General features: G+C 42.8%; 1 protein-coding gene across 4 annotated transcripts in view; it reads right to left on the reverse strand.

Annotated features, from left to right (window-relative positions):
- The window catches only part of RSPH1 (radial spoke head component 1), a 71,111-nt gene that overhangs the window by 29,914 nt on the left and 20,407 nt on the right, over nt 1–20,790 (reverse strand). For 2 of the 4 annotated variants that reach the window (XR_002090138.2, XM_019487179.2), the window contains exon 9: nt 16,882–16,988. Coding sequence is in view for 3 of the 4 variants with exons in the window: in XM_019487179.2 (XP_019342724.2) it covers nt 16,915–16,988 (74 nt within the window). In the remaining variant the exon portion in view is untranslated. Of the gene's footprint in view, nt 1–16,801; nt 16,989–20,790 lie in introns of those variants that run through there. The other 2 variants (XM_006258347.4, XM_014611182.3) reach the window with 1 other exon arrangement.

The following is a 20,790-nucleotide window of genomic DNA, read 5'->3' on the forward strand; positions in this document are numbered from 1 at the left end:
AGTTTAGGTCCCCAATGACTACCGCCTCCTTAGCTTTTATGGTCTCCGAGAGCTGCCTCAGGAGCCCTGAATCTAGTTCTTCCCCTTGGTGTGGGAATCTGTAGCAGACCCCTACCACCAAATCCCTTTCTCCTTGCCCCCCATGTAACCTAACCCACAATCCTTCTACTTCCTCATCCTTGGATTCCGTCTTGATGAGGGTCGATGTATATCGTTCATTGACATAGAGCGCAACCGCTCCCCCTTTCTTCCCCACCCTGTCCTTTCTGTACAGCCTATAACCCTCAATATGTACCGCCCAGTCATGGGACGAATCCCACCAGGTTTCTGTTAGCCCTACTAAGTCATAGGTGTTTTCTGCAAGCAGAAGCGCTAGTTCATCCTGCTTGTTCCCCATGCTCCTAGCATTAGTATATAGGCACTTGAGCCCTGTGACTGGTGCCTTTGCTGCCCCCCAGCTCTGAATCCCAAGGGGATTCGGGACAGGGCGGGGAAGAAAGGGGGAGGGATTGTGCTGTATGTCAATGAGCAATATACATCGACCCTCATCAAGACGGAATCGAAGGATGAGGAAGTAGAAGGATTGTGGGTTAGGTTACATGGGGGGCAAGGAGAAAGGGATTTGGTGGTAGGGGTCTGCTACAGACCCCCACACCAAGGGGAAGAACTAGATTCGGGGCTCCTGAGGCAGCTCTCGGAGACCATAAAAGCTAAGGAGGTGATACAACATTTGATAGTTGTAATGTGGGAACCATCATGGATGGCAATATTGGGTCCTTTGTGGAATGGTCTGTGTATTTTTACAACAGATCATCCAAAAATTGAGTCTGCTCAGGCAGTACAGTGAAGGATTTACTCAGCTATAAGGAAATGCCAGTGTTATGGTCAGGGAGATAGGTTATAGCCATGTTGGTCTAAGGACATAGGTAGACATTCTTTGGTTAAGTCTGGTATCTTTTATTAGCCCAACTCAAATAGTTGGAAAAAATTCTTCTTTACAAGCTTTTGAGTATAAATACCCTTCATCAGGCTGAGGAAGCAGCTGCACTTGGCATGTGCTCTTCCAGGATGGAATGAATAGTAAGGAAGCCAGAGGCTGGTATGTATGCTTATGGTTATGGTCAGATAACCAACATGGCCGTTGTCCCTTTGTGTTGCAATTGGTCATTAATTACACTTACATAAGTAACATTCAAGGACTCCTCCAGCTGGACAGCAAACATCTCTCATGCAGACTAACTGGGCTACAAAAACAAGCCTCTACGTCTGCTTCAGCTTGCTCCCACCTTCACTGTGGAGCCAAGCATTCAAGCCTCCTTTCTCACCTCATATGCCGCTTCAGTGTCCTTGTGTGTGCCACAGGATGGGGTCCTGCAGGATGGCCGTGATCTCCCCAAAGCCCCCTTACCGTGCCAAGTTGGGGCAATGGGCACCCTCCATTTTCACCCACCACATCCTTGATTGAATGATTAATAGGGAGGCTGCCTTTCAGTCCTCTTAGACACTGTCTTGATTAAGGGAGGGGAAGATGGGGGGAGGGGAAGATGAGGGCAGGGAAAGCTGTGGACCACCAAACCATGTGGCACCCACAAGGACAGCCCAGCCTGAAGAAAGAGAGCATTGGGAACCTGAAAGCCATGGGGAGGCCAGCACTACGGCACAGGTAAGAAACGAGAAGGTAAGAATCAAAGGGCCCCTTGGGACTCGGAGCGGCAGGGCAGCAAAGGCACCAGTCGCAGGGCTCAAATGCCTATATACTAATGCTAGGAGCATGGGAAACAAGCAGGATGAACTAGCGCTCCTGCTTGCACTAAACACCTATAACTTAGTGGGGCTAACGGAAACCTGGTGGGATTCATCCCATGACTGGGCGGTACATATTGAGGGCTATAGATTGTACAGAAAGGACAGGGTGGGGAAGAAAGGGGGAGGGGTTGTGCTCTATGTCAGTGAGCAATATACATCAACCCTCATCAAGACGGAATCCAAGGATGAGGAAGTAGAAGGATTGTGGGTTAGGTTACATGGGGGGCAAGGAGAAAGGGATTTGGTGGTAGGGGTCTGCTATAGATTCCCACATCAAGGGGAAGAAAGAGATTCGGGGCTCCTGAGGCAAATCTCGGAGACCATAAAAGCTAAAGAGGCGGTAGTCATGGGGGATCTAAACTACCCGGACATCTGCTGGGAGACGCAGACAGCAAAGTCCCACTGCTCACGCAGGTTTCTAACCTGTGTACAGGACCTCCACCTGACACAGGAGGTACACGGTCCCACTAGGGGGAATGCCATACTGGATCTGGTATTGGCAACGGGAGATGACATGGTAGCGGACCTCCAGATCGGTAGCCATCTGGGGGACAGTGATCACCTAATAATAGAATTCACCATAAGACATCGAGTGGGTAAGGTAACTAGTAGGGTGAAAGTGCTAGATTTTAGGAAAGCTGATTTCAATGAACTCAGGCGATTAGTCAAGGACGCACTGCAGAGTAGGAGATTTGAAGGGATGGGAGCCCAAGAAGGGTGGCTGTGTCTTAAGGAAACGATCCTTCGGGCACAAAGCAAGACGATCCCCGAGCGAGGCAAAAGAGGGAAAGGGGCCAGGAGGCTTCCCTGGCTGACCAGAGAAATCCAGGGCAGCCTAAGAGCCAAAAGGGGAGCACATAAAAAGTGGAAACAAGGTGAGATCACTAAAGATGAATATACCTCCTCTGCTCGTGCTTGTAGGGAGGCAGTTAGACGGGCCAAAGCTACCATGGAGCTGAGGATGGCAACCCAAGTAAAAGACAACAAGAAATTGTTTTTTAGATATATAGGGAGTAAAAGGAAGGCCCAGGGAGGAATAGGACCCCTGCTAAATGGGCAGAAACAATTGGTGACAGACAGGGGGGACAAGGCTGAACTCCTCAATGAGTTCTTTGCCTCAGTGTTCCTAAATGAGGGGCACGACAAGTCTCTCACTGGGGTTGTAGAGAGGCAGCAGCAAGGCACCAGACTACCATGCGTAGACCCTGAAATGGTGCAGAGTCATTTGGAAGAACTGGATGCCTTTAAGTCGGCAAGCCCGGATAAGCTCCATCCAAGGGTGCTGAAGGCACTGGCCGACATCACTGCAGAGCCACTGGTGGGAATATTTGAAAGCTCGTGGCACACGGGCCAAGTCCCGGAGGACTGGAAAAGGGCCAATGTGGTCCCCATTTTCAAAAAGGGGAGGAAGGAGGACCCGGGCAACTATAGACCTGTCAGTCTCACCTCCATCCTTGGCAAAGTCTTTGAAAAAATTATCAAGGCTCACATTTGCGAGAGCCCGGCAGGACAAATTATGCTGAGGGGAAATCAGCACGGGTTCGTGGCAGGCAGATCGTGCCTGACCAATCTAGTTTCTTTTTATGACCAGGTTATGAAACACCTGGACACAGGAGGAGGGGTAGATGTCGTATACTTAGACTTCAGGAAGGCCTTCGATACGGTATCCCACCCCATACTGGTGAACAAGTTAAGAGGCTGTGACTTGGATGACTACACAGTCCGGTGGGTGGCAAATTGGCTGGAGGGTCGCACCCAGAGAGTCGTGGTGGATAGATCGGTTTCGACCTGGAAGGATGTGGGCAGTGGGGTCCCGCAGGGCTCGGTCCTTGGACCGATACTCTTTAATGTCTTCATCAGTGACTTGGACGAGGGAGTGAAATGTACTCTGTCCAAGTTTGCAGATGACACAAAGCTATGGGGAGATGTGGACACGCCGGAGGGCAGGGAACAGCTGCAAGCAGATCTGGACAGGTTGGACAAGTGGGCAGAAAACAACAGAATGCAGTTCAACAAGGAGAAATGCAAAGTGCTGCACCTAGGGAGGAAGAATGCCCAGCACACCTACAGCCTAGGGAATGACCTGCTGGGTGGCACGGAAGTGGAAAGGGATCTTGGAGTCCTAGTGGACTCCAAGATGAACATGAGTCGGCAGTGTGACGAAGCCATCAAAAAAGCCAATGGCACTTTATTGTGCATCAGCAGATGCATGATGAATAGATCCACAGAGGTGATACTTCCCCTCTATCGGGCGCTGGTCAGACTGCAGTTGGAGTACTGCGTGCAATTCTGGGCACCACAATTCAAGAGGGATGCAGATAACCTGGAGAGGGTCCAGAGAAGGGCCACTTGTATGGTTAAGGGCCTGCAGACCAAGCCCTACAAGGAGAGACTAGAGAAACTGGATCTTTTCAGCCTTCGCAAGAGAAGGTTGAGAGGCAACCTTGTGGCTGCCTATAAGTTCATCACGGGGGCACAGAAGGGAATTGGTGAGTATTTATTCACCAAGGCACCCCCGGGGGTTACAAGAAATAATGGCCACAAGCTAGCAGAGAGCAGATTTAGATTGGACTTTAGGAAGAACTTCTTCACAGTTCGAGTGGCCAGGGTCTGGAACGGGCTCCCAAGGGAGGTGGTGCTCTCCCCTAGCCTGGGGGTCTTCAAGAGGAGGTTAGATGAGCATCTAGCTGGGGTCATATAGACCCAGCACTCTTTCCTGCTTATGCAGGGGGTCGGACTCGATGATCTATTGAGGTCCCTTCCGACCCTAACATCTATAATTCTCTGGACCCCGTGGGTTTCCGGACCCACGGTGGGCCCTGCTCCAAGATAGATGTCACAACGGGTGTTTTGGGGCACCCTAGCCTTATGGGCCATGCATGGCTCCAACCACTCCTTTACCATGCCCCAAGCCTCGCAGATGGTACTAATGTTGGTTGGGCTAGGCCTTGATGAAAATTTGGCCCTTTTGTCCTCTCTGGCAGCAGAGTCTGTGCACCCCAAATGCCACACCATCTCTCATGGTGGGGTCCCCACACTGCCATGGGCCCCCTATGAGGCCTCCTCCACCCCCTAATTGCTTCACCCAAACCACTGGTGTTATACAAAAGGAAACAAAACACAAGCCCCTGGGCTGTAACATAAATTCAAGCCATCTGGCTATAACATCATTCAAACCATACCAGGAGATACTCCATCCCTCAACAGTCTCAGAAACTGCTCCTACAGTCAGGCCTCTCCCCTTTGCTTGCTCTGAGAGAGTACCTTTCCCCTTAACTGCTGGCAGGGAACTGCCTTCTTAGCCTTAACCCTGGGGTTTATATATGAGCCAGGCCCTGCCCTTTCCAGTCATCTGACCACTGGCAGGTGTGGGCCACTAGCTCATTCTGGCTGCCCTGGTAACCTGCAGCCGGGGTTTCCAACTCACTGCTAGGGATCTTCCCCTAGCAGTTTCAGCTCTTTAAAGAAGCAGGGTACTGTAGTGCCCTGCAACAGTGCGTTATGGATATACCAAGTGGGGCTTCACAGCACACCTGCCCCTTCAACAAGTCTTGCGAATTGCTTTGGTTTGGTGTCCTAGATGAAAAAAAATTTGCAAAATTCCCAAGCTTGGTCCAAAGAGATTATGTCATGTGTGGAGACTTGCTAAAAGGGGGTGAGGTCAGGCTGATACAATAGCTGTGCTCTAAATTCAAGTCACAGGGACAGTATTTCCTCCTCAAGTGACTCCTTATGTGTGAGGGAAGCTGTGTACTATTTCCTACATGGGGATACAGCCAAAAAATGTGGAGGGGAAAGCAGAGAAGAGATGCATCTGTTTTCTCCCCCTCGCACCCAATTTCTGACAACACCAGCCATGGAGAAAGTGGAATTTTTCAGGTATTTCTAAAACAACTTTAACATTTTAAGTAAATGTTATTTAAAAGAACCCCCAAAATAGGCTTTCTTAGAAAACCCAGGAACTTTCTTGCACCTGCTTTGAAATAATAATATATTGCCCCTTGTTGCATCTCTCCTGCAAGGATTGTACGATATGCTACAGACACAGTGTAGACATTTCTCTTGAATTAGAATCCTTTTAGCTTGCCTTCTGGTATCTTTAGTAGGCTTTTAGCAGTGTTAACTTTAAGTTAGACCATGTTAGCACAAATGAGGCTAAGGGAAGTAATGTAAAAGGAACCAAGACACAGGCAAGAGAAACTTCTTTGAAGACTAGCCAGTCTTAGTACATATAATCCTGATCAAAGGATGATGTTAGTATATGCCATCTTGACTAATAGAATAACATATGGCATCTTCTTGTTACCATATTTGTCAAAGTTTCTATTATGTAATGATGTAAGGCTTTGTTCAGGGAAGGGGATAAAAAGGGGCTCAGTGCTCTGAGATGTGGTCCTTTGGCACCCTTTTGCTGAGATTCTTCTCTGCAGTCATAATGACGAACCAGTGCCACTTAGCACTTTAGACTCCGAATCTGAGTAAGATCTGTTTACCAGGCTGGCCACCTGTTAGTAATTTTTAAGAGCCTAAGGTAGAAAACCTCTAAGTTATAAGACTCCTTATCTCTGCTTAGTTTACAAAAGTATATCTAGATAGGTAGTGTTATTCTTTATGTGCTAACAATATGCATCATTGGAAATTCTAATAAAGTTTGCTTCTACATTCACTCCATTAAAGGACTTGTTTTGCATGAGAACAAAGGCAGTCCGAAAGAACCCCCAAATCCAATCCAGGGGTCATCAACTATAAGTTAGTTTGGGCTCAAAATGGAGATTTCAAATAAAAGACTAGAAAGGCCTAAAATTAAACCTACTCTGAAAAGTGACTCTTAAAACAATAGCACTTTCTTATTCCCCAGAACTGTTCATTCTGTCACATCCGCTGGGTACAATGAAGAAATAACTCTCTTGCATTACACTCCTCTGAGGCATTCACAGCCCAGAGAGCCCATGAGTTTTGATTCTCTGTGCCTGTGCATCAGTAACACACCTGTGCAGGCTCTTTGGCAGCAATGTCGGGGAGAGTTACACAGGCGTCACTACTTTCAGGATGATGGACTATCAAAGGCATAGCTTGAGGAATATCTGAGAGAGCCTTTATTCTGATGAAGCATGAGAAGGAATGAACCTGCTTTGGTTGTTGTTAGATTCCAGCTTCTGGCTGCAGGTCTGATAATTAGAAACTATTATGTTAGTTTTAAGTGAAATAGAGTTGATGTGGAAATCACTGAGGCTATAAACCCAGAATCCTGCAATGCCAGTGTGACATGCCTTTTCCACTGTAAATGTACACTTCAGGTTACTTGATCTCAATTAAAGTGGGGGAGGGATATTTTTACTGGATTTAAGCATTTCTCTTCCTTTTCTTTTTCTCTTTAATATGGTAACAATGTGCTACTGCATGTGCACGAAACACATTGAAAACAATCAGTCTATTTTTATTGCTCAGGTTAAGTGAGCTGAAAAAGTATGCAACAGAAACAATGGGCTATTTAAAATTCTTCCACTTTTAATAATTGAAGGGTATGTATGAGCTGTTCCATCCAAAAGGTCCCCTATACTTAGCACCATGGTTTCAGACAGGGGGAATTCTCTGTGGGCAAAGAAGCCAACCCATATAGAGACTTGCAAAGTCAGGGCTTAAAATTATATCAAGTAACCAACACAAGGGAATTTGTTCATGACAATCTTGGCCAAATGTTTTAAATTTAAGATTTTCTAAGATGCTGCAACATCTCTTAAAAAATCAAACCACTTCCATTTAGGTGCATAAAAGTGAGTATTGGAGACTAGCTATAGGCACCCAGTATGAAAAACTTTGGCCAATACTTATTTGGCAGTATCCCTTTGACCCTGACAATAGCCTGTGTGGTTAGAGGATGTTTGCTAAGATTTAGATAAGAAGGCAGAGCAGTGTAATGGACAGAGCACTGAACTGGGAGTTTGGAAATGTTGGGCTATATTCCTGGTTTTGTCTCTGGTCTGTTTTATGGGCATGTCACATTTCCTTTCTATTCCTATTGGTAAAATGAGAGTAACAATACCAACCTCAATGGTAAAGCACTTTGTGTTCCACTAATGTAAAGAGCTATATGACAGTAAAACTTTAGTTTCATTGTCTTCATCATCAAGTAATGCTTTAGAGTGGTAGACCCCCTGGTCAATGTGATGTGTTCCCAAATCTGAAAGAAACTGCTGAATACCAGTGTCATGAGCCAAATTTTGTTGGCAGTTGTAGAGTTGATTCGTGTAATAGAATAAAATGTAGGGCATCTTTTTCAGCTTCTCCAATTTTATGCACCTTCTAAAACCAGTTTTTTACCATCCAGTTTTTACTTTATTTATCTGAATCTCTCTCTGTTTAACTCTTGAAAGATGAACTGCAGAGCATTTTTAAAGGGTTGTGGATTTTTCTGGCTTGTTAAATCAAAAAGAAAATCAGGATGGTTTATCATTTTAAAAATGTGCATTGTATTTTGCCTTAGAATCATAAGGATGTCAGAACTGGTTTTCTGTTGTTCTGCTAGGGTATCTATGGAATGTGAAGACCTATTGTTAACTACCATACCTTTGTTAAAGAGGTGAGTGCGGTGAATCTTTAACATAAGTTACCTTCTTCAAAATATTACTAATTGAACTTAATTAGGCATTTCAGAACTGTTTCTAATAAATTGTCTCCCTTTCCTTTTAACTGCTCAAATCTCTCTTTTTTAAAAGCTCTTGTGTTGTCATTACTTCAACATTTAAGGCTAGATCAGACCTGAATTTCTAGTGCTAAAAAAATCTTTTTTTCTTTCTTTTTCGTGTTACTCTTTAAATTCCTGTACCAGTGTTTAATGGTAACATTAACCTATAGTGACACCTGGTGGAATAATACTAAAAAGGAAAAAATCTACACAATAACTTGTCTTAAAGTGTGATCTAGGCTGAGTGATATATTGTTCTCTGTGATGTATTGTAAGAGATTAAAAGGGGTACAAAATACACACTTGTGTGTTTTGATAAAAATAACAATGAACTAAAAGCTAATCTTGTGTCTAGGTTTTGAAGCGAAAGAAAGAAAAGTGATCATTATAACTGCTCTTGCTTTTCAGCAAAAACAGTAAGAAGCTAGGAGACGGTTCTTATGCACTGTACAGGTGATTTGGCCTTTATTTTTCCTAGCCTTGCACCTTGCATGGTAATTCAGGGTATAAAATTAGAACAGTAGTAGTTTATACTCTCTTTGCACAGGCACAAATCATCATACAAAGGGCACACCAGTCAACCAGCCTTTTGGCTATATCTCCAATAAGCTTTTTTCCCCTAAAATTAATGGTGGGAAATTGTAAGAAAAAGCTATATGTAGACATGGTCTTCGAACTTGAGCTCAGAAGATTGTATGCTTTTTGCTCTAACCTTTCATATCCTCCTTATAAAAAAAAAAGCACAAATTAAAATATTCACACCTCTTCCTCTACACTGATTATTCCCCTCTATTCAGCACTGGTGAGGCCATATCTGGAGTCCTGTGTTCAGTTTCAGGCCCCTGCTATAGAAAGGATGTGGACAAATTGGAGAGAGTCCAGCAGAGGGCAATGAAAATGGTGAGGGGGCTGGGGGATATGACTTATGAGGAAAGACTGAGGGAACTGGGCTTATTTGTCTAGAGAAGACTAAGGGGATTTAATAGCAGCCTTCAGCCACTGAAGTGGGGTTCAAAAGAGGATGGAGCTAGACTGTTCTTAGTGGTAACAGATGACAGAACAAGGAACAGTGGTCTCAAGTTGGAGCAAGGGAAATTTAAGTTAGATATTAGGAAGAATTTTCTCACTGGGAGGGTAGTAAAACACTGGAACAGGTTATCCAGAGAGGTTGTGGACTCTCCATCCTTGTAGGTTTTTAAGACCCAGCTAAACAAAACCTTGGCTGGGATGATCTAGTTGGAGACAGTCCTGATTTGAGCAGGCAGTTGGACTAGATGACCTCCTGAGGTCCCTTCCAACCCTAATTTTCTATGATTCTATTATCAAATCCCCTATCTTCTCTTCTGTAGTCTAAATAATCCTAGTTCTTTCAGCCAGTCCTCATAAATCATGATTCCCTAGCCTCTAATCCTCTTCGTTGTTATCTGCTGGAAACTTTCTGGTTTGTCCAAAACTTTCTCGAAAGGCAGTGTCCAAACCTAGACTCAGTACTCCAAGTGAGGTTTACCAAGGCCAAATAGTGGGAGAATTGCTTCACTTCCCTTGCCCATCCCCTCAGAGAACAATTGGGCAAAACATTTTTAGGTGGGATTTCAGAGTTTCCTGCACTCTCAGTGAAGCCCTGCATAGGGGTGGTCTGTTTCCTATGATGCAGTAAAGAAAACCAGACCCCTGATGCTAGAAGCACTGACTCAAGTCACTTGTCTCATGTGAGTGATCCTACTGCAGTCACTGGAATAATTCACTTATCTATGTTTTCAGGATCGGGATCTATCTCTGATTTACATTGCTGTTTGGCTAATATGGGGGGGGGGGGGGGAAGGAGGGGGAGAATTAGACCTTTACATTTTCTATTTAGTCTACTAGTAGATTTATAGGTAAGAGGGTTGGAAATAATCTTTTAATTGGCAGTCAGTACTTCTGTTGTGAATCTGCTTACAAAAACAGAGTAGGCAAAACACATTCAGTGTCTAGCAAGATAAAAATAAAAACTTGCTCCAAAGAAGGTGCCACTTCTAGCTGCCTGTTAGATCTTCCCCCTACATCTGAGGACTCAGACTGAATAAATAGTGCACAAAATAGAAAATATATGCAGTGTCATCTACTCTCCAGAGACATCCTTTGTAGACAACTTTACCAAACTATCAGTCTAAAAACTAGTGAGAAATGCACATAAAAATGGGATTTTGTAGTTGGTTTCAATCTATCTGAAGAAATCATTTGTTTTTCATCTTCTGTGGTATTCAAGGTTGGGATGAATATTTGCTAGATCACTCACAGAGGATGTTTCAGGAGCAGCTTCAGTGCAGGAGAGTAACCGCTATTTTAAAATCTCCAGTGAGTTGTTTGCAAAAAAGCTGGATGAAAGGAATTCTGTCAATGAAAATATCTCAGGGTAAAGTTACCCATTACACTTACCATACTAAAGGTGCTTAAAATGTATGCATCCACGTGTCATGCATAGCTTAAAGCTAGTTAACTCATGCTAAGTGCTTTGAGTGTTTTAGTCATGCCACTTCAGGCAAGGTTTAACTCTGCACCATGCTACTTAGCTTGTATTAAGGAAACTTCAGTCTGCTCCATGGAGTTAAAACAAGCATTCATAGTACATGAATGCCACGTAACATTAACACTTAACTTTAATGCCACTTAGACAATACTAAATCTGTGGAATGTTAAGTGTAACATGCAGCTTCACCCTCAGTGACTCTACAGTGACATGCTATATGTTGTGCCTACATGGAAGGCGGCTGACCCATTTTCCCAACCCAAAAAGGACTCCCTGTTACATCCAAATGTTTTCCAGGACTCAGTTTTATTCTTTCTTGATGTATTTGCTGTCTAGTAAAACTCACCACCAGCCAGCACTCCTCAAAGTCCCATACCTCTGCTTCATAATCTTTTCCAAGAGCCTTTTGTAGCACCTCTCTGTCATTTATAGGGGAGACCTGACCATCCCCAGCTATGCCTACTAGTTGAATGAAACTGGTTGACCCTAAGTTGTTTGGCCCTTACTTGGGATAATTTGCTTTTTCTGTCTGTACATGCACAGTCAGAGAGCTAATGTCTAGAAAGCAATCTCATGATTTTTAAATTAATATTCCTTCCTCTTCTGACTTCTAAAGATGTCTTTTGTAAAGAGTACTAGCACTGTTATCTTTGCCTTGTTTCTAAACTGAATTAGCTAAGACATCCCCAGGGTGAAATGCTTATAGTAAGTTTAAAGAGCGTGCTCTCTTTGCAAACTCCAGAGGTTGGCTGCAGGGAGCTTTGCCAACAGAACTCCCCTAAAAAATACAGATGTTCACTTGTTTTCTGTTGAGCCTGAATTTGTTTTAGAACAGAACAGTTGCTACAGCCTCGCCTCTCAAGGCATGTAAGAGCTTAGGGAAGGAGATGACTTATTGTGACAGAGCACCTTTGGGTGCCTGGCACTTTAAGGGCTAGAGTAGCCATCAGGGCAGCAGAGTGGTGTGAACTGGAATAAAGAGCCAGTCACATGACTGTAGGAGGGCCCTGAGATTGGAGGAAGGGGCGGAGCAGCCTCCATTTTAGTTCCAGACCCCCGGAGGCCAAGTTAGCAGTCTGTTGCTGGCAGCCGAAAGAGCAACAGCTGGCTGAGCAGCTGTTTGGAACGTCTTGGAAGTAAGGGCAGGAGCTATGGGGATGGCAGGAGGCTTCTGGTCCTAGGTGTGAAAACTGCACCCTGCCGGAGAAGGTTGGTCTGGTGAGGCTGTCCATGGCAGGAAAGTCCCCCCAGAAATGCTAGGCTGGTTACATCCCTGGAGCAAGGCACCTTAAAACCCCAGCCCCCACTAGCCACTGAGAAGCAATGAAAGTAGTAAGGCCAGGCATGCCTACTAAGAGGCACCTGAGCCCATGGGGGGTGTAAGACCCTAAGGATAGTGGGAGCCAGGCACACCCAGAGAGAGACACCTGAGCCCAGGGGGTGCAAGACCTTGAAGCCCTAGTGTAGGGGGCATAATGTGTGGTGGGGCCAGGGCACGCCCAGAGAAAAGCACCTGAGCTCAGGAGGTACAAGACTGTAAGGCCCTAGTGAAGGGGATGAGAGTGACAAGTCACCCAGAGAGGGTCTTGGGTCAGAGCTCCATCCAGGGCCAGACAAATTGTCTGGTCACTGTTTGGATGAGGCTTGTGGGAGAGACCTGAAAGGCTGCACCAGGGCCTGATGGCCTACGTGGTCGCACAAGGGTACAGGGCGGGCTGAGTGTGGCTCAGTGAAAAGCAGCATGTAAGAGACCCGGTGGGAGAGGGTGGAGTGCAAGAGGCCCCAGTGAGAGGGGGGCAGTTTGAATGAGGCCCAATGGGGCAGAGTAAAAGGATGAATATATGAGGCCTACCAAAGGGCTTAGTTTGGCCCAGCCACGAACCAGAGTAAAGAGCTACTCTAGGATGCCATCTGCAAGGCATGGGAAGGTCGGAGTTGTGTGTGACCCTCCTGGCATCAGGGTATTAAATGGGCAGCCTCCCACTTATTTCAAGAGATTGATTCCCAACAAGTCATGGCAGACGAGATTGGACAGACTGCCCTAGACGAAGTGGCAGGCCAGTATGGTGACAGGCCAACAGGAGGCATTGACTTATCAATAAGCCAGGCTACAATTTGGCTGTTAGGATAGGACATTTCCTATATCCTATACATACAGATCTCAGTGTTTTTGAAAGAGGCTTGGTTTGTAAATAGCTGGACTGTTTTACAAAGCAGGCTTTCCTACAGCTCAAACCTGTAGGGAAATAAAACTAGAGAATTGCTATCTTGTACATCAACCTGCTTTGTGATAGAAACTCTTTTGAATCAGAACTTCAGAAATGAATCCAAATTGGCCCACGTTTTAAAAGTTGGGAGACTGACAGATATGTAAATGAATAATTAGAGCCCATAACTAAACACATGTCCTAATATATTTCAGAGAGATGCCACAGCTCCAATTAACTTTAGGAAAAAGGAACTTGGGTACCAAGGTGATGAACTTCTTATAGAAACTTCTAGAGATATGTTCGATGCCTTGAATCCAAACCAGCATCCACCCCAACACCTGACACTGTTCACAATATCTAGAAAAAAGTCTCACGTTATATCTGGCTGAATTTGTGCCAATTTGGTCTGTCTCAGGCATGTAATGCTAAAATTGAAGTTGGCAGGTGATGAAGAAAAACTTCAGGTATTTAAGAAAAGCAAGCTTTGGTAATTCATTTTCCCCTCTCTAAGACATTAAATTTTGGAAAATAACATTTTGGCAGAGCATGCAGAAGTATTTCTAGAAGCCAGGCTGAACAGTAATGACATTTTCTCTCTGTTATCAAGGTGCTTGCAGTTTCCACTGCAAGGGAAGCAATACAGTAATAAATATTGAACAAGGTAAATTTAATCTGCATCAAAGAATCTACATGCAGAACCTTGTTTGGCACTATGCTCCTGACCCTGTGTCATGGAGCCCCAAATTTGCTGTGATGTAACTTCACCAAAAAAATGAGCACCCTCCAGTGCATAGGAATGGAGAGGAAAGCAGGAAAGATAAAGCATGGAAGAGATAACAATCTCTTCGCAAAAACCATTTTTCACAGGTGCCTGCTACCAAATAACCATTTTAGAGAGGCTCTACAATATTTGTATCTTGTTTGGTCTCTTAAGGTGCTTGTATCTGATTTAGGGCCTGATCTAGTTATTGTTAATTATGCAAATTTCTGAGTGTGGGATTAGAACACTAATTAGCACATTCTAATTAACAATGTGAAGCACATTGCTGAATGATGTTGAAGCAATGAAGGTGGTAAACTGTAAGCAATCTGCAGCAAGGAACATCTTTCTGTTCAGTGCTTATACAGTGCCTAGCAAAATGGATTCCTGCTTTAAGACTAGAGATCCAAGGCAAAATAACAGTAATAAGTTAATGAGATAATGTCTGAGTAAAAAGAGAGAGGCTCTCACCTGTCTCAACTGCCCTACAAATTACTTCTTGTGTAGTCCCTGGAGCATCACAGCTACAATGCTACTACAGGCCCTTCCAAAAGGGGATGTGAATCTTGGAGTCCTACCACTAGAGGTCACATGTGTCCCTGAACTAAAGACAGAGTTGAATAGAAGTGGTACAGGAGCAACACTTAAAAAAAGGAGAAGAGGAGCAAACCAAAATAAAATAAATCTGAAGATTGAATTTTTGTTTCTATATCCTTATTTGTTCTATGCACAGGTCTGAGTTTCCTTTGTGCACTGGAAATGTACCATAATCCCTGGATTACAGAAACAGGAAATCTATCCAAAAGCTACCAAAAGCGCTCACAAGTGGTTAGTGTCCTGAAAATCAGAGTTCATAAAGAGCTTAAAGGGGAGAAAAAATTAATAAATCGGTCAAGAATGAACTCAATTTTAATTAAGGCACCCTTGAGGTAGCAATGTCTGATTAAATATGTTATGTAGCTGTTTACAACTTTACAACAGAATATAGCCATAGATGCTAGGGTCAGAAGGGACCTCAACAGATCATAGAGTCCGAACCCCTGCCTAGGCAGGAAAGAGTGCTGGGGTCAGATGACTCCAGCCAGATGCCTATCCAGCCTTCTCTAAAAGACCCCCAAGGTAGGGGAGAGCACCACCACCCTTGGAAGCCCATTCCAAATTTTGGCCACCCTTACTGTGAAGAAGAATATGTTAATTTTGAAAAATTTAAATGGCTATTCACTAAAACATTTTAGACGGGAGAAGAAACTACCCAGCCAGATTATAAACTCCACTTATTTTACATCCATGGCCTCTTTACCACGGCTGTCCTGTCCAGTAGCATAACTGACAAAGTTGGCACTTGGGGCAAACCCGGCAGGACAGCTGGGAGGGTTGGAAGGCACTTCAAGAGTGAAGGGTGGAGGAATGCAGGTTCCAAGAGAAGGAGGCAGGAGGGCAGAAGGCTTACCCTTACCCATCCTATGCAGTCCTGGCTGAGCTGCTGCTGCTGCTGCCACTGTGCATTCTCTGCCCACTTCGGCTGTTGCTCTCAAAGCAGTAGCAACCAAGAACTGTTTTGGAGTTCCTAGCATGGCAGTGCTGCTGCTGGGGTGCAGACTCCATAGGGTGGGGGGCGATTCCAATGCTCCTCCTAACCTGGCATTGGGCTGGGTGCCCCTCTCACCCATCCCTAGTTACACTACTGTGGATATCAATTAATTCATCTCTACTACCAACATTCCAAACTCCTGAGCAGTTTTAAGCAGATTGTTTTTTATAAAATTACAAGAAAACCTGTCGTTAAAATATTTTCTCCTTCCCCCTGAGGTGGAATTCTATTCCAGTTATCCTGGTCTGAGGTTGAAGACTACAGGAAGTTACTCTTGTTTCAGGAACACTGGTTTGATATCTCATGACCTACCAGGATTAGAAAAATAGAATATTCTCAGGCTGCTAACTTTTTATCTTAAGCTCCAAGCTTACCATCACATATACCCATGCTTAACTGTAAGAAGACAAGAATATTCATTAAAATCAATTGAAACTATTCATATGCTAAAAGTTAAGTAAGTACTCATGTATGTGCAGAAGCAGGGCCTAAATAATATTTAAGCATGAAGGAGTTCAAGTTATTGAGAAAATCTTAAATTTTGTATGTTCTTGATTTTTGTCATCAACATTGTAATTTGAACACGGCATTAATGCAGCCTCTCCTATTTAGTTTCCTTTAATTTAGTTTTGCTATACATGAGGAATCAACCTTATCTGAAGCACCAAGAGATTTTTTGCATCAGGTTTGTGCAGTTCCACTCATTCACTGAGGATGTACAAAAGCCTCCACTACTAATGTGCACACACATACTACTTTGTGCAACCCACCTGGCTAGATACACTTTGAACTACTTACCAAGCATGTGGAATGCCAAGTTAATTGCTTTGTAACTTTACAATTTCACAAATATTGGTAGAGGTATAATCTAGTTTCCAACATGGAAACCATGTTTTGTGGTGCCACCTAAGAATTGAAGTTTGTTGGAACATCCAAGGTTTACTTCCTGTGAAGAACCATTACAGACTACTGCCAGGAACCAGTTACTCGATTCCAGGTACCAATAGTCTGACCTATTACAGAAAACCAGAGAATTTTCCTTCTCCTCACTTTTGTATGCTCCACTGATAAGCCATAATGTGAAGCAGTTCAAAGTCTTGATCCTGCAAATACTTATGCATACAAGTAACGTGTTACATGTGTCTAGTCCCACAATTAATTCAACCAGTAGTTAGATACTGTATGTAATAAACCAGACTTGGAAACGATACACTCTGATTTCAGGAAGGCATTGTCTTCATAAAGTACCAATAAAAATGTTTATTCAGAACAATGAAACATGGCCATTAATCAAATAAGAATAATACAAGGATATTTTACCTAGGTTTTTCTGTGTAATTTCCTTATTTGGTGTTAATCATCTCTACTTATGTCTGTCTCGTCAGCTTCCTTTGTTTCCTCCTCCTTCTCTTCTAAATTAGTATTTACTGTTAAGAAAACCAAATAGGAAAATTGAGATAAATGTATTATAAGCTACTTGTGCTTCAAGTTGTAGGTTTCTCTTTAATTTCATTTTAGTGCAACTTTTCCTAGAAAACATAATATAGACTTCGGCATAATCTATCTGGTTAATTATTAAGGAAAGATCTCTAAACTATGCGCTTTTGAAAAACCCTACCCTTAACAGAAGATTGGCATAATACAGAATTATGGAAATATAGGCCTAGAAGGAAGGGAACACTAGAAGTCCTCTAGTCCACCCTGGGGCTCTCCAGTGTCACATATACCTAAAGAATCTCAATAGAAATTTGTCGAACCCATTCCAAAAATCGCCAATGACTGGGATTCTTTCCTTACTAGACCTGGCTGGAAAGTATCCAATAAAATAATATTTTGTTGAAAATTGGCATTTGTTTGACCTTGAAATATTTCATTTGAAACATCCTAAATTCATCAAACTTTCACCACATCCAAACTAGAATTCCAAGAGAGCCCTCCCTGGGTTCTTGGTAGGTCTGACTCAGAGCTGGGGACTCCAGCACCTGCAGATCCTTGGCCAACAGGTAGCCTGCTGGAGGTCTGGGGATGCTGGAAGCCTCCTGAAATGGATCATTAAAATGACACGCTACTCAATTTTGATGCTGATATCGGCAGTGACATGGACAAGAATCTCAATTTCACTGATCAGCTGAAGATCCTAGGAGCATCTGGTTTGCCAGACCCTCCAAAAAACACTGGTTTTATCTTTTTATTTTTTTTTTATCTAAACTTCTCATGAACCAGAACTCTGATTTTTTGCCATCTCTATCCAGTGCTCAGTTATGTTTAGAGTTGTTAACAAGTTTTTCCTAATATCTAACCAAACTGCCTTGAGGCTACTTCATGTCTTGCCCTGGTAAACAAGGGGAACAGCTTATCACTGGTCCCTTTAAAACAATTTTTTATCTTTTTTTTTTTTTTTTTTTATGGACAGTTATCAGGTCCCATTTTGCCTTCTCTTTTTTACGCTAAAAACCAAGGCCATAAACAGACATGCTATTTGAAATGTTCAAAGTGCTTTGAAGCACTCCAAACAGCAAGATGCAGATATGTATGGCCAAAGTGCATCAAACATGGTTCTCAGAAAAAAGGAATATCTTTGAGATGTTTTTTGAAACACTTTTTGAAATGCCTGCATCCTTCAGAAGAACAGGACAGGCAGTTGCTTGGTCCTCCTGATCCCATACTGCTTCACTTTTCATGACAGGGGGCAGACAATGAATGTGAACCCGTTGTTCTCCTGTGTGCTCAGCTGTCCTTGGGAACCTCCAGAGAATGGAGGCTAAGAGTCATGCTGGAGAACACAGCTGCTGCATCCCTTCTTGGACATTATGAAGTACTTTTGGTGGAGGTGTATGTGCATGAAGCATCGTGAATCTGAACCACTCCAAGGAGCAGGATTTGGAATACTTCAAATGCATGTCAGAACATACCCCAATTCTTTTCTCATATATTAGATGCTAAACCTCTAACATTCCTGTTGCCCCCTCACCATTTTTAATTTATTTTTCTTGATTTGCGGTGCTCCAAACTGGACACAGTACTCCAGTTGAGGCCTCACTAGTGCCTAGTAGAACAAAGTAATAACTTCTCATGTTTTACATACCAGGCTCCTGTTAATATCATCCTAAATGACATTTGCCTTTTGGCAACATCATATTATTGACTTGTGTTCAGTTTATAACCAGCTTTAAACCCCAAATCCCTTTCTGCAGTACTGCTGCCAATCCAGTTAGTCTGAATTTCATATTTTTGCTTTTGACTTTTTCTTGGTAAAAGGGATATTTTGTACATGTCTTTAATCAATTTTATCTTATGGATTTCAGACCATTTCTCCAATTTATCGGGATAACTCTAAATTCTAATGCTGTCCTTCAAAATCTTTGAAATTCCTTCCAGCTGGTATCATCTTCAAATTTTTCTTCATCACATCACGGAGAATGGCAGTATTGAGTAGTACCAGACCCTGCCTTATTTAACATAGTTGACAGCAGACTCTTAATTAAGATGCTTTTTCAACAAGTTGTTCATTGACCTGATTTCTCCTAGACTGTATTTCCCTAGTTATACCTATGAGAATGTCATATGGGACTGTCAAAATCCTTACTAACAGTCAAGATAGAACAGCTGTTTCCCACCCCCATCTCTTCAGACAGTTATACCATCAAAGTGTGAAATTAGATTGGTTTGATACGATCCATTCAAAACAAAAACATATTGCCTATTTCTTATCAGCGTATTATCCTCTACTTGCTTACAATGCGATTTTTTTTTTTTTTTTTATAATAACTAGTTCCAGCATCTTCCTGGGTATTATATTTAGGCTAACTGATTTCACAGTTGCTTGTGTCCTTTTCTCCCCTATGTTTTTCCCCTTGGTTTATTCAGTGCCTCGCATAATGGAGTGCTGGTCCACAGCTGGGCTCCAAGGCACTACATCAATGATAAACTGATGTTTTATTTACTGTATTCATGTTAGCAACATAAAAAGCCTATTGCTAAAATAAAAAAATAAATAAAAGGACATGAGTACATAACTCTTACTTGCACTTCAGGCCTTATAGAGGAGACGCTGTAGGATAAAATGAACTGATTGTGTTAATCAAAAAGCTACTAATTACTAGGGATGCTGACTGCTTAATTGGGGCTTCATTATGAGAGATCATGAACTAATAAAGTAGTAATGAGGGCAAAAAAATTACAAGAATTCAGGGAACTGGCCCTGGATGTTTAGGGCTTGTCTCAGCATATTTTCAAGCTGCTTAACTGTCTGTCTGAATCCTGTGGTCAATTTTTAACTAGCCTTAACATGAAATGGACTGAAAAAAAAAATTGAGAATCAACTATTTGCTGATGAGAACTACAAGATTAAAGGTTTACAACTTTGAACAGTTTAAACAGTTACAAATATTAGGTCCATTTTTTAATTAGGCAGATTTGCTGATAAAATATAATTAATGCAGAAGCTGATTTTGATAAAATATTCTGGAATGATCATTTTAAAAATTAATTTCTGAATTCCTTGCAATGTAATTTGCAACAGTTGTATCCAATTTATACTGTCTTTATTTAAAAAACTAGGTTTTTCTCATCAATCATGTTAGATTTCCAAATGATGGTGTCCAAGTGCCTTAAATTGGATCAAGCCATAAGATCTTTATCCAGAGTGCAAAGCCTCCCATGTCTGATGGCTAGTCTGAGCGCTCTCTCTGGCTTACTACAAAGAGAACTATTTGTGAATTTATCAATCTTCTTTGTAGTGAGAGAGAGAGCGCTGGTGTCCTGTTTTGGATTTATATTTCAAACTCTGCTTGCATCAGATTCTTGATCAGATCAACCTCCAGGAAAGGCTTTTTCTTGTAAAATAAATATTTGTTATAGCACAAATATGAAAAACTGAGTGATTGTAAATGATGATGAAATCCTATTTTCTTCCCTAACCAAACTTCTTTTTACATTATGATTATTGTGGATTGGGTTAAACCTCACTGAAGATAATGGGCGTAATAGCTACCTTTCCTTCAAGATAAGCATGAAGGACAACTGATTTCCAAAACATGCAATGAGGGTTCAGATTTTCACCCAATTGGCCATTTCTGAAGCTATCTACAGCTGTGCATTGTTTGGTCATGGCTATAAATTGCTTCCTGTGGCCAGACTGGGCAAAAATTGTCACTGAGCCCAATAGGTGTTTCAGCAAACAGACCCATTTTAAGGCCTGAGTTCCAAATGAGCCATGAGGTCTCAGCA

Source organism: Alligator mississippiensis, chromosome 1, assembly GCF_030867095.1.
Source record: "Alligator mississippiensis isolate rAllMis1 chromosome 1, rAllMis1, whole genome shotgun sequence".
In the NCBI taxonomy this organism is placed as follows: Eukaryota; Metazoa; Chordata; order Crocodylia; family Alligatoridae; genus Alligator; species Alligator mississippiensis.